The sequence below is a fragment of the Squalius cephalus genome (genome assembly GCF_949319135.1).
Source record: "Squalius cephalus genome assembly, chromosome: 25".
Lineage (NCBI taxonomy): Eukaryota > Metazoa > Chordata > Actinopteri > Cypriniformes > Leuciscidae > Squalius > Squalius cephalus.
Genome location: NC_137146.1, coordinates 9,724,036 through 9,737,257, shown reverse-complemented (window position 1 = coordinate 9,737,257; position 13,222 = coordinate 9,724,036). Strand labels below are relative to the sequence as shown.

The 13,222-nt window shown below is 39.6% G+C and overlaps 1 protein-coding gene across 18 annotated transcripts in view; it reads right to left on the bottom strand.

Moving 5' to 3' along the window:
- cnksr2a (connector enhancer of kinase suppressor of Ras 2a) overlaps positions 1-13,222 on the bottom strand; it is a 94,046-nt gene that overhangs the window by 26,080 nt on the left and 54,744 nt on the right. For 13 of the 18 annotated variants that reach the window (XM_079863772.1, XM_079863773.1, XM_079863774.1 and 10 more), the window contains 6 exons: positions 12,898-12,987; positions 8,330-8,538; positions 3,208-3,256; positions 1,945-2,120; positions 1,214-1,287; positions 998-1,137 (listed from right to left, as the gene is read on the bottom strand). In XM_079863772.1, the coding sequence (XP_079719898.1) occupies positions 998-1,137; positions 1,214-1,287; positions 1,945-2,120; positions 3,208-3,256; positions 8,330-8,538; positions 12,898-12,987 (738 nt within the window). The remainder of the gene's footprint in view (positions 1-997; positions 1,138-1,213; positions 1,288-1,944; positions 2,121-3,207; positions 3,257-8,329; positions 8,539-12,897; positions 12,988-13,222) is intronic. The other 5 variants (XM_079863779.1, XM_079863780.1, XM_079863781.1 and 2 more) reach the window with 1 other exon arrangement.

Genomic DNA, 13,222 nt, shown 5'->3' with positions numbered 1-13,222 from the left:
CGTCCAACATTTTTTTTTTTCTTGATAATCTTTTACTCTCGTATGTACGTCACAATATGGAAGAAAAGATCTGTCAATACTTCAGTTTCATTGCGACTTTAAGATAATGAACTAAGCTTAATGTTAATGATTACATGCAAACAGTATGCAACGAGGGGGGGGGGGGGTCTATGGTTTCAAAACACATTTAGGACACAGTTGTGTTACCTATACTGACAACCTGTCCTTCTTCTACAAAAAAAGTATGAACTTCTGCATCATCAGTAAAGCCTTTAGAGCAGGGCTGGGCAACTCTGGCCCTCTAGATCCACTTCCCTTCAGCGTTTAGCTCCATCTTTGATCAAACTCACCTGTCTGTAGCTTTCTAGTAACCCTGAAGACCTTGATTAGCTTGTTCAAGTGCGTTTTTTTCAATTATACGTTTCTATGGCACCACTATCAACGCCTAAATTAAACTGCAGCAGTCAGGTGGTACAGCAGTCACATGGTACAAGTAGGAGCTCTCAGACAATTCCCATCTTACAAGCTGTAATTACGAGCTCTACGAGGACATGAACGCTTTTTACAAGTTGAAATCACATAATTGCGGTAATTATGACATGGTGTGAATGGACCTAAACTCTGCAGGAAAGTGGATCTCGAGGGCCAGATTTGCCCAACCCTTTCTTTAGAGTGCAATAAAAGTATGCAAGTTTCCCACGTCATTTGGCTGCATTACCCAAAAGCATATTACATCCAAGTAGATCATAGAAACCATAGCCACCAATGGTCTCTACGATCTCCTCAGGCTTGCAATGCTTCTGGGAAATGTAGCTTTGATTAGGCACTCTCTGAATTTTGGTTGGCCCCTCCCATCGATTTGCTCCACTATTCTCTTTTACATTTATACATCTGGGAGATGCTTACATTGAAAGCGAATTACTTTGCATTCAAGGTTCATATTTCCTGGGAATCGAACTTTCAAAACCCATAACCTTCCCACAACGAGTATTCTCACCCTGTTCCTGACGGATTCGCTCTCTTTCTGCAAAGCCAGCTGCCGCCATGTTAAGACGACTCAACCATCTGTTCATATCATCCACGCCGTCCGCTGCGAAGTAGAAGCTTTTGATTTTGGGATGGCATGCTTTAAACGCACTGCGAAGGGAGCAAAGATTCAATAAGAGTTTGTCAAGCATCATCACATTACTCAAAAGTTCGTAAAGGTACTCACTATTTTTTGCGACATTCACTGGCTCTGTCGATCTTGAACTCAGGGAGGCTGACAAACCCTTCGGCCTTCTCATCCTAAAAGGTGGAGAAAAAAAGAGAGAGAGGATTGTGCGGACGCTTCACCCCACTTACACTCTTCTGTAATGTCATTAGGTCCTCATTAGGAGTTACATCTCCTAATTCTCTCCTTTCTTTTCTCTCTCTTTTGGTTCATTCCATTACTTTTTTCCCAGCATTAAATTGCAGCAGCACTGCTGACAGGAGCTCTGCATAAATAAATGAAAAGCATAAATTGTTGCGGCTCTCTGTAAGCCTGTCTGTGTTTACAAAATCCACACAGTAGAAGATCATCAATTATAGCAAAGCCGGACTATGCTGTAGCATTCTCAGTGGACCAAAACCAGGCCGAGAGGAACCCTCCCCTCCCCCATCCTTCCTCCGAAACCCCCAGAACGGCAGCCGTATCCCAGGCCCAGGCTGTGATAAAAAGCGAAGACGCAAGGAGTAATTAATCAAAAAGCGAGTGTTTGTTCGGAGAACTTCCTTATCTTCATTACAGAAACGCCATGTGTAGAAGAACAGTTTTGTTAGGGTAGATGAGCATTAATCTTATTCCACACAAGAGGGTAAAGCCGCACCAATTAAAGTCTCATCTCTTGATCGATACAGTTTCTGCTGAGCTGGTGGATACGAGAAACAACAAAGATAACTGTATTGGCCCAACACACTCACCTCCTCGTTCATGTACCAGTACAAGCAGGCGCCCTTCAAAACAAACCAGTACTTCTTCCATTTCTGTGAGAAATAGCTCTTAGCATCCTTCTTCTTCCACAGCCAGCCCTCACAATCTCCACGGCCCAGGTCCTTACAGGAGATTCGTCTCTTACTGATGGAGGACAGCGGAGCTGCTGGATGCAATAGAAGAACACAGTATGTGTTAATAAATGTTATAGAATGGATAATTTAGACTTCAATTCTGATTGGATGAGGCTGTTGTATAACGGCGTCATCTATTAATTTCTATATTAAAGGTATAGCCCATCCAAAAACTGAAAATTCTGGCATAATTTCTTTATTGTCATGTTGTTTCAAGCTAGTATGACTTTCTTTCTTTTGTAGACCACAAAAAGACAAGTGCAGGATGTTCATGGTGCTCTTTTCCTTCCAATGAAAGTGAATGGTGACCAGTGAACACCGCAAAATGAAAAAAAAAGCATCATAAATGTAATCTATTTGGCTTGTGCACAATACTTCTGAAGCTGTATGATAACTTTGCGTGAGAAAAAGGCCAAAATTATGAAAATCTTCTCCATCCGCCATGGCTCTCATATCTCATTCAGCGTTTTGATTATGCACATTTTTAAACTTGCCATGTCATGACTGATTATGAGACACATGAGAAGCAATGATGTTTGGCATGCCACGTCTTTATGCACCATATTTGTAATTGAGATTTGAAATCTTTGATTCAAAAATAGATTAAACTGATCAGTAAATAACAACTTGAGTTTTGGTCTTTTACTCACACAAATTGCTTCATTAGACTTGGAATATCATATGGCTTCAGGAGACTTAAAATATAACATTAGTACAGGCGTATATATCACTTATGCTAGTTTTTGTCTTTTTTGGGGGACAATATTACCTTTCATAGTACAGAAAACAGGCAGTGTAAGCATCTCATTTTGTGTTTTACAGAAGAAAGGAAGTTTCATTTCTGGGTGAACGGTTCCTTTAATATAACACATATTGCTTTGCAGCAATCAACCACCTCCTCTATGTGCTATGGCTAGGAACATCTCTTACTCATAGCAAAATTACTGTAATACAAAAACATTATGGCAGAATGCTTATAATTATGAAGTTAATTAACTTTCTTTACTCTTTCCTATGTTGGTGGCCTATTTTTTTCCTTATGCAGTCAAAATATTCAAGCAGTGTGTGCAATGAAGGCAATGCTCCCAAACGTGAGAATAAGGAAAAATAAGTGATCACCTTTACTCTTTTTCTTGGTCTTAGATAGCAGAGAAGATCCCTGGAATGTCTGTAAAGCAGAATATACATATATTTATATTTAAATACAAATGGAGAAATGTTGGAAAATACATCAGGTGTAAGTGAAACGAGACAAAAATGTATCGACCATATTATCGGTCAACACATCCGATTCTTCCGAGTGGAATCACATGGAGGAAATGTGTGAACATAATCTTTGAGCATCCATCCATCGTACAACAAATTAAAATCAGAGGCAACATCCGAGCAGATGAAGGCGCGAGAGACCAACAGCTAGTGAGAAGGAAGGCGTGAAGAGGCATAGAGAGAAAATAAATGATTTCTAACATCCTTGGCCCGTGTGTTTATTGAGCAGTAATTCTTGGATCAGCACACCCAGACCGAGCGCATATTTATGATCCGAGCCCTGTGGCAATTCTCCTCTGTGAAGAAACTTCCTGTGAGCTTGGGCACAAATTTAGAGGAAAACTTGTGTTGCTATGCTAACAGATTAGAAACAGTATCACTGACCTAAAGAAAACACTATCATCGTGGTAGCTGATTTATTGATATGTGCCAGAGGAGGGAAGCTGCTGTTGCCGAAGAGGAATAACTGGAATTGATTAATGGAACATGTTTAGAAACTCAGGCAACCAGTTTGTAGAATGTCTTTTTTTATTCAGGAGTATCTAAATATACTATGTCCATTTCTTGAAGATGGTTTTCTCATTGGTTTTTCAAAACTGTGGTTTTCCCAGTGACCCAATTATGAATACTGAGTCACGTTCCAATACCATTTACCCTCTTTTACCCCACTTTTCTATCAAATTAAGCCCAAAAAATATCAAATGAAAAACACGATGGTGGTTTTCCCAGCATTTAACCTCATAACACACTTCAAAGTCAATGCAACTCCCTCCGAAAGCACTGTGTGAATCTCTTCATAGAAGGTGTGAATCGCAATTGCTGTGTGAACTGAAGCAATTTGTGAGAAAGGCTTAGACACATGAAGACAAACTTCCCTGAGGATTCAACACCTAGACATGAATAAAGAAAAATGATAGAGCAAACTATGACACAGCATACAGATACAGTGTATAATCAAAGAAACCAAATAATACATAGAAGGGTGAATGCCTACAGGCAATGCCCAATCTTGATTTGCAGAAATAAACGACCAAAGTCATAGTCTTGCCGAGTTATTGGCTCTGCCGACACTTTGCTTGAAATGATCTCTGGCAATCACTAAAATTGTGCAGTGGGTGTATAGCAACTCCTACAGTGACTAAGGATCGTGTAACAGGCCTCATTCATTAAACACAAGCAGAACAATTCCTGTCAATCCTTCGTAAAACCATCCTTGTGTAGGATCGTTTTTACGAGTGACTTACACAGGAATTCGCTCTTCTTGTGCTTCATGAGTCTAAATGTTGCAGAACCTCAAGCTTTCTGCAACGCATGAAGTCACTTGGATGATGAACAGAAACACACACCCAGAACAAATCCCACAAGACATGAACATGAGATGTGCATCAGCTACTGAGTCCAAAGATATTGTAATCTTCATTTCTTATGCCTCGGGAATCATGATATTCAGAGAAAGAGCATTATGGGACAACTACAACCCATGGGACTCAAGCAAACACAGTTCTTACATCTCATGTGGAGATGTAAGATGTGATGTGAAGATAAGGATGTGACATGGACATGGCGTTGTTCTTCGAATTGCGTCCTACAGTCTACTCTTGTTGCCCTCTGCTATATCCATCTCTCTGTACTGTTTTCTTTTGAAATGGTTGTTCATCCCTTCTCTCGGTCTCTGATGTTGTGGGTCTCTTTCAGAACAGACATGGATTTGATCTCTCTACGATTGTTCAGTAACACATCGCCCTAGATGGCATGCTAAGACTTGACTTACAACTAAATGCCACATGGCAACACAATTCACATGACATATGGTACAAAACCTCTTCCGCTGAGATATCAACAGCTGACATATGCTGACATATGCGGCATGTGATGGCCTCAAAGCACATGCATTAACCTCTCTTGTTATATTTAAACCAAACCAGTAGGTAAACAGTACCTTCTCTAGGGGCTCTTTTAAATTTTTTGTTGTTTTCTAACGATGTGATAAAATCAATTTCCAAATGAATAAAGGCCTGTTCACACCAAGACCAATAAAGATAACAATAACAATAAGTATATTAACATGTACACCAGCTGACAATATTATTCTGTTTATTCTAAGCACATGCAGCAGTTTTGTTCTCTACCGCTTTAAATTCTCAAGCTCTTTAAAGTCGAATGGTTTCTGATTGGCTGTCAATCGCTCTGAACGTGATTTCCATCGATATTGTTTCTCTGTTATTATATAGTTGTGGTGTGGGCTCTGCTATTCTTTTATATTTAGAATGATTTTTAGAACTATATCTTATATCATTATCTTTATCATTATCGTCCTTGGTGTGAACAGGGCATAAGACTGCAGGCACTGGGGTGTGTATATAGTTTTTCAACAGTCAGGCAAAATACTTTTGTGTGTGTGTGTGTGTCCAGGGGATGGAGGGAGTGAGCGAGCTGCTGGCACTGTTCAGACAAAATGCAGCTTTCTTATCAGACTGCAACGCTGGCAATAAAACACCACTGTAAACAATAGAAGCTGATGCAGTTACACAGCACATACCAACAGAGGCAGCCTTATTAAATCAACGCCACACAGCTTTTCTTGCACCATCTTCTCCTCTGGCATCTTACTCATCTTTCATCTCACTTAACCCTCACTTCTAAATATCTTCCTCTCTATAATTATCATCTCTTCTGGTCTTCTCTTCTTGCATCTTCTCACATCATCTTGCATATTTATTTAGCTTTTTGTCGTGCCTCTTCTTGTCTCCTCTCACCTCTTACGATCTTGTCTCTTAACTTCTCGTCTTACCTCATCTCAGTTTCATCTTGTCTCTTCTTATCTCCTCTTACTTCTGCTAGTTTTGATGTTCCCCTCTCCACGTTTTATCTAGCCGTTTCTCTTCTCTTCTGGTCTCGTCTCATATGGTCTCCTCTCACCTCTTCTCGAATCTTATGTTCTCTTATATAATTTGTTTCTTCACTTCTCATTATGTCTCTTCTCTTCTGATTTTATCTTATCTTGTCTTGTCATGTCTTGTCTCATCAAGCCTCTTCTCTTTTTTCATCTTATCGCATACTTTCTCTTCTTATTTCATTTCCTTTCCTCTCCACATCTCATCTCATAGTGTCTCTTCTCTTCTGGTCTTATCAAATTTTTTCTCTTCTCGTCTCCTCACACCTCTTCTCACGTCTAATTTCCTCTTCTTATTTCATTTAATCTCATCTCTTCTCATCTCCTCTTACTGCTTCTCTTTTGCATCTTACAGTACCTTCTATTCTTGTTTCAATACGTCTTGTTGTGTCTATGCAGATTTTTTTTTTATTGTTGTGTAATATGCAGATTATAAGTTAGTGGAGTCTCTAGAAAAGTCCATGAGCTACAGAAAGAACAATAGTAAGAGTGCTGAGACCAGCACATTGGTTCTTGTCCAAAATTATGGTGATGGAGTGGTCAGCACCCAAGTTGTCCCAACCCTGGCCTGTACACCCTTTTACCCACATTAGGTCAGATGCCATATGGACACAGATACATCACCCTGCTAGGTGTTTCTAAACAGAAGCAGCAGGTAAGATACACTGTGAAAGTCACTCTTACGCAGGACTGTAACACCCCAGCTGGGATTCACACTTCTTCATGAGGACCTATAATTAGGCATTTTGAAGGGAAAAAAAAAGATACAGAGAGAGCCAAACACATAATCACTTCTCATGAGCTGGCGGGCATATCAAGATTTTAAGCACAAGATATTGACATGAGGACAGCACATGGCTGAATATTGGCTAATCACAGCTGTTTCAGATTGAGCTTGGCCAATCACGTCACTCCGTGCCCTGTGACAGATGACAACATGACTTAGCCCCGCCCACCGCTACTGAACCACCACCTGCCTACTCATCATCCATATGCACACTGTGACACACCACAACGACTCACTTTTCCTTTGGTTATTAGTTTTCCCTTGGTGTTTCTGTGTGTGGTTATGGCTGCGTTGGTGTGTGTGCATTCTGAGAATATCGGCTGCCACGTTCCCTCTTAATAAACGACAGCCATATTTCACCTCCATTCCTAATAACTTCACACAAAGGATGGCTGGTCTCACTGAGAAAACCTACCCACACACACACACACACACACAGGGCCGAGCACACACCTCCACGCTGGCTAAAGGTAGAGGACTAACAACACACACACAGACACACAAACACAAACATTTACCCAGCATGTGGGTGTAAGTATGCATTCTCCTTCTTCACACCATGACCTGGTGCTTTCAATGAAAACTATGTAAGACTCTACCTGCAGTGATCACAGAGACCTTGATCGAGCACAGTGTCGGTGAAAGCAGCCAGGCCTTGAAGAATAACTCTTTGTTTGAGCAACAGAAAATAAAAAGAACACAGACACTGTGCGATTTTACTCACAATCTCAGAGTTTAGCCCGATCCAGACTGCATGACACTCAAAAAGAGACTGAAATATACTCTTAGACAAAGAACTTGATTGAGGCATGTCGGATTAAAGGCGCACATACTACCACTCGATACGAACTCCCGTAATAGCACACTATTAGCAAGACAAAAATGTTTGCAGCCCAACACTATTGTTTCAATATTCTGTGTGTGTGTTATAATCATGAAAGAAACAGGCTCGCATGTAATTTCGAACTCTCAACTTTACTTCCCGATTCTTCCCGCAATCGCGCACACAACAACTCCGGTGCCTCCAATGCATAATAATCTCATGCAACAACTTCACAATACACATATTGTTACAACTATGATGGCCGCAAATAATCCCTGCCTCAAATCAAAAGAACCAATCGCCTTAATGTTTTTTTTTTTGTTACAGAAACATAAGCTTTGCAGGAGATTTTGTTAATTCCCATTCACGGAGATAGGCGCAGTACTAGCATGATTACAAACAGCGATGCCAAGATGGCCGCAGAATGAACTGGCTCTCTTCAGAGGACTTTGACAGAAAACATACTACTCACATGGTAAAGAGAGGTGGAGTCTGGGTTAGGCGTGTTCATGGATTCCTGTCGGAGCACCTCCATTTGGAGGGTGGGGAGGAGGGCGTAGTGGGTGGGGCTTCCGCTCTTCTCGCTCTTCTTCTTTCCGCGTTTCCCTGTGTCTCTTTTCATGCTCCGGCCTGCCAGATCGGCAGCCTTCTCATCACTTATATACCTCAACAAAGAGTTTTCTGAGACAGAGAGAGAAAGAACAATTTCTTTAATAACAGTAGTTTTTTGGAGCATGAAAGCCCCATGTCAACATATGCACAGGGCCATCCTTAAAGGTGCAGAATGTGAGATTAACAGCAAACAGTTGAAATGGGTACTGCAGTCCAAATTCAAAATATTGGAGAGAGTTGTTTTCCCTGCCCCATCCTGCACACACGTGCTGCCAGATTGAGGACACGCAAAAGGAACGAGCGCAATTGACAATGAAATGCGAGGAGACTTACTCATCGTAAGTTGATGAGTTGATTTATTGATTTACGATGAGTTCATACCACGTTTTAATATGCTCCCGTTCATAGAGATTTTTAGATGGGTGCGGAGGCTTTTTGGGTCGGGTAGAATCTACGATCACTGACCCAGTTTGTTCGTTGGCTTCCATGGCTGCAATATGCTGTGTTTTCTGCCAACTGGCAACCTGTGGTGGCAAAATACTATCGGGTAAATTGGCAACGTGCGATATCGCACAGACCAAAACAAAAAAAGATATTCTGAGACGGAATGCACATTTCAAAGTAAAATAAATGGCTGTAGAGAGTTTTTCAGAGAAACGAGTATGTAAACTCAGCATGTTTTCTAAATATCTGCAAATATATTATGGTATTTTTATGCTGTAGTATAGTCAAAAACTTACATACAGCACCTTTAAGGCGGTGCAACTGGTGCGACTGCATCACGGTGAACGGGCCGAGGGGGAGCACCCCACTTTTAATAATTTTACTGCAACCATTTTATTACCAGTTAAATCACAAGGCTACACCACCCGCTATGAGAGGGAAAAAATTCAACAATGTCACCATTTTATATGGTTAATCAGGCATTAGAGATTTTGTCTGGCATGTGCAGTAAATCAAAATTACATCTGTACAGCCAGTCCTTGTCAAACACTATGGACATTTTCCAGGTTGTGCTGTGTCAAATCACTGAATAAGCTTGCATTAGTATTCCATCAATCAAGCATCCCAAACCCCTCTCGAAATACTCCAAACCTCAATTGGCCAATCACAATGATTCATTCCCTCAATAGAGGTCTATCATTAGCACTACTTAAGCCTGTGCACTCTTCCCAAATCAGTCGAATCCAATCAAACTCTATAGGCTTATTCTTGCCTAATGAGCATAACAAGCCGATTGGTCACAGCCATATTAGTGAGCCAAACCAACAGGCTCCCAGCAGCCCTGATTTGAGCTCATCCTTTGATTTAGGAACCACCTCAGCCATTGTTGGGCTTCCCTTCTCCCACGCCCAAGTCCACCGTTGCCCGGCAGCAGCCAATGGGACGTGAAACACTCAGGAGAGCTCCTGTCAGAGTTTCCATGGCAACAGCATGCTTCCAGAAGAAGTTCCCTCTTCTTTATGGCTCGGTTTCCCTCATGCTGATGAAAAAGTTGAAGAGGTGGCAGATTTTAAATGGCATAGATTCAGCCAGACAGGGATCACAACCTAGTAGAGTCATTATAAATCATAATTGAATTAACTGTAACTTCTTGAGTTGTAAAAATTGATTGAACTACAGTATAAAGCTCATTAAATGGACAAGAGGTGAATGGATCTAAAATGTCAGTTGGAAAGTTCTGGAAAATCCATAAACAACAAAGTACTTTTGTGTAGGGCTGCACAATTAATCGAAAATAAAAACAAAATCGCGAAATGGCTTAATGCGGAAATAAAAGCTTCATTTAATTTTAGTTTAAATGTTCATTTTATACAGCCATAAATATTAGTATTGTAATTTTACAGTTGTACTATAAAACAAAATGATTATTATTATAACATTATTTTTCTTAAATACTCAATTTATTATTATTATTATTTTATAGTCATATCGATATGTAATCACAAAAATCTGGGCTAAATTGTGCAGTCCTACAAATATGCACAGCAAGCCTGGATTTTATTTTATTATTATTTTAAATCACATTTTAAATTGCAATAGCAATTTTTTCCAGAAAAAAAAAAAAAACGCTATTGGATTTATTTTTTAATTTTTTCAAATTGTGCAACTCTACCTTTGTTTGTTTTTGAAAATCAAGCCTCAAAACGGATCGCATGGATTTTCTGAATTTTGAATGCAACGCCAGTTTTTCAGAGGATGGCTTTAGTAGAACAACCATTCTGACAGTAAAATACTATCACTGACAAACTACCCAGATTTCCAAGCTGTGGGTGACCTTAATACATCTTTATCCTCTCTGACCCTCTCTCCACTCCAACATTTTATTGCAATCTTCTTCCTACATCACTCTCGCCACCTCCTTCGAGTGCCTCTTTCTTCTTTTACCATCTTTCTTACTCTCAGCTAAACACCATCTGGCAACCTCAACACAAGCAGATTTTCTCCCCAGAGTTTTAAGGAAAAGAATGAGTCGAGAAAGCTAGGAAATAAGAGAGCTATCAAAACGCTAATCTCCACACAATGCGGATAGACGGAGCTGCATAACAGGATCAAATAGCAGCCAGGAGACACAGCCAGGTGATCATCCACCTCCTTTGCTCAAAAACACACATATAAAGACATACAAGTTCCACAAATGAGAGAAAAGAGAGGGGTTTGGGCAACAGCAAGTCCTGGAGGAGACCACCGAAAGAAAACAGGTTAGCGTGGGAAAGCAGTGAGACACGACAAGAGTGAGTCACAACAAAAGATGCTGCCTCTGCATCCACAATGAAGATGGTAATAAGGAAGTGATGAAGATTGAATAAAACATGCTAACCAGCCAAACTTTATCCCTGAACTCATAATATAAAAAAACACAATGATTAAACTTGATGAAAGAGCTTCATTGATACAAGCCATTGGTATTATCTGTCTACGGTATTGCAGTCCAACTATTTCTGTCAAGAGTTCTGGACTGTATTTCTAAAGCAGCAGCCAGTTGAGACGGTCTCGGCACTAGCGCACACTGGCTCTGTGTTGGTGCTCAGAGACTGCCACTGTTATCCTGGCACTGCGTGCAGTGCGGCCACAGGAAGTAATCAGAAATGCCCAGCGCGGTTCAGAGCCACCATGCAGCGAGGAGAATTAGATCCATGGAAAACAGCTCAGCTAAACATCACTACTGAATAAGAGCCATGAGAATGTAATAACAAAGAAACTGAGAGAATCAATAAAGGGAGAATGAGAAGAATCAACTGATGGAAAACAAAGATGCATTTGAAACCTGAATAAGATATTCAGGATGAATACATTAAAAACGGATCCTATGTACTTATTATTATTATTAATTTAATTAAATGTATAAATTGTATTATTTATGATATTCTACTTTTAACTGTAAATAAAATAGACAATTAATGTCCCTTTTGTGATTCATCAGTGCATGTTCTAAAAAAAGAATATATATATTTCTTTTCATAAACTTCCATTAAAATGCAATAACGCTCTCCACCTCTTTTTCTGCTGATGTAACCAAGGCTCTGAAGTTGGCAGTGCAAAAAAACGAATAAATAAAATAAAACAAAACTAGCTGACCATATTTGTTTCTGAAATGTCAATTACTCAACATTAAGTTCTTATTGTTGCATAGAAACAATATCACAGTGTTATATTAAAACAGCGCTTTTTCTCGTCTGATATTGTTTCAATACCACAGCCCACTCGATTCACGAATCAATAAAATCCTGATGGTTAAAGTCAAGGAAGAGATGCCAGCATACAAATTCAAGGGGTTTCAGCAGTACCTTCCAGTGGGACATGCTATAATTTATCTACAACTATTTTAATCAAACATTTTCCAATTCATCAATATTTATTATACATGCTGTTTTATGGTCTCATATTAATTAAGAGGTTAAATTGAATATTTGTACTATTAAAATTGATTTGTCACACAGCAGGACCATTTAAAATGAACAAATAAAAAGTTAATTATGGCAAAAAGGGTTTGGACACTTACTGATTGTCAGAAGGACCATGCTAATATAATAATATATTATATATATTAATATACATGATCATTTTCAGATGCAACAATAGTGTCAAACAAGACCATCATAGACCGATGTAATAAAACTATGCACTCCATAGATCCACCTTGAATTAACTGGTAGAAAATAATTTAAAAAATGCATAAGAAAAGTAAAAAACCTATCTATGGAATGAAATTTATTGAATTCTTTAATATTTTATTTAACCCAAAAAATGCTTAATTAAAAAAAGTATATCAAATAGCTATAAACAGACAAAAATAGGACACCTAAGATGGGCCACTCTCTTTGTAATCAGTTTGATGATTACATTTCCATAATACCTTTGCAGAGTAAAAAGGAGAATAATGAATAAAAACAAGAGAATAACCATGTGTATTTACTGTAACCTCACCTCTCCGACCTTCTCTCTTCATTCTAGCTGGGTCCTCATAGTCAGGAACCCAGTTATACTCCACAGGCATAGAGATGGGCCTCATGCGACCTGAAAACACACACATGTGAATGAACTCACATCACAATCTGTGTGTGCGTGGAAAGACAAGGGATAGAAAGATGGAGGTAAACTGACAGTTCACAATCCATTTCTCCACAGACGCCAAGGTAAGTCTGTGCGAGTGTGTGTTTGTGTAAGACAAACTGTCACAGTTAATGTGTCCTCTAGTTTTCTAGGGAAGCAGCGGGCATGGAGTGTGTCAGCAGTTCTGTGCCACTGCAGA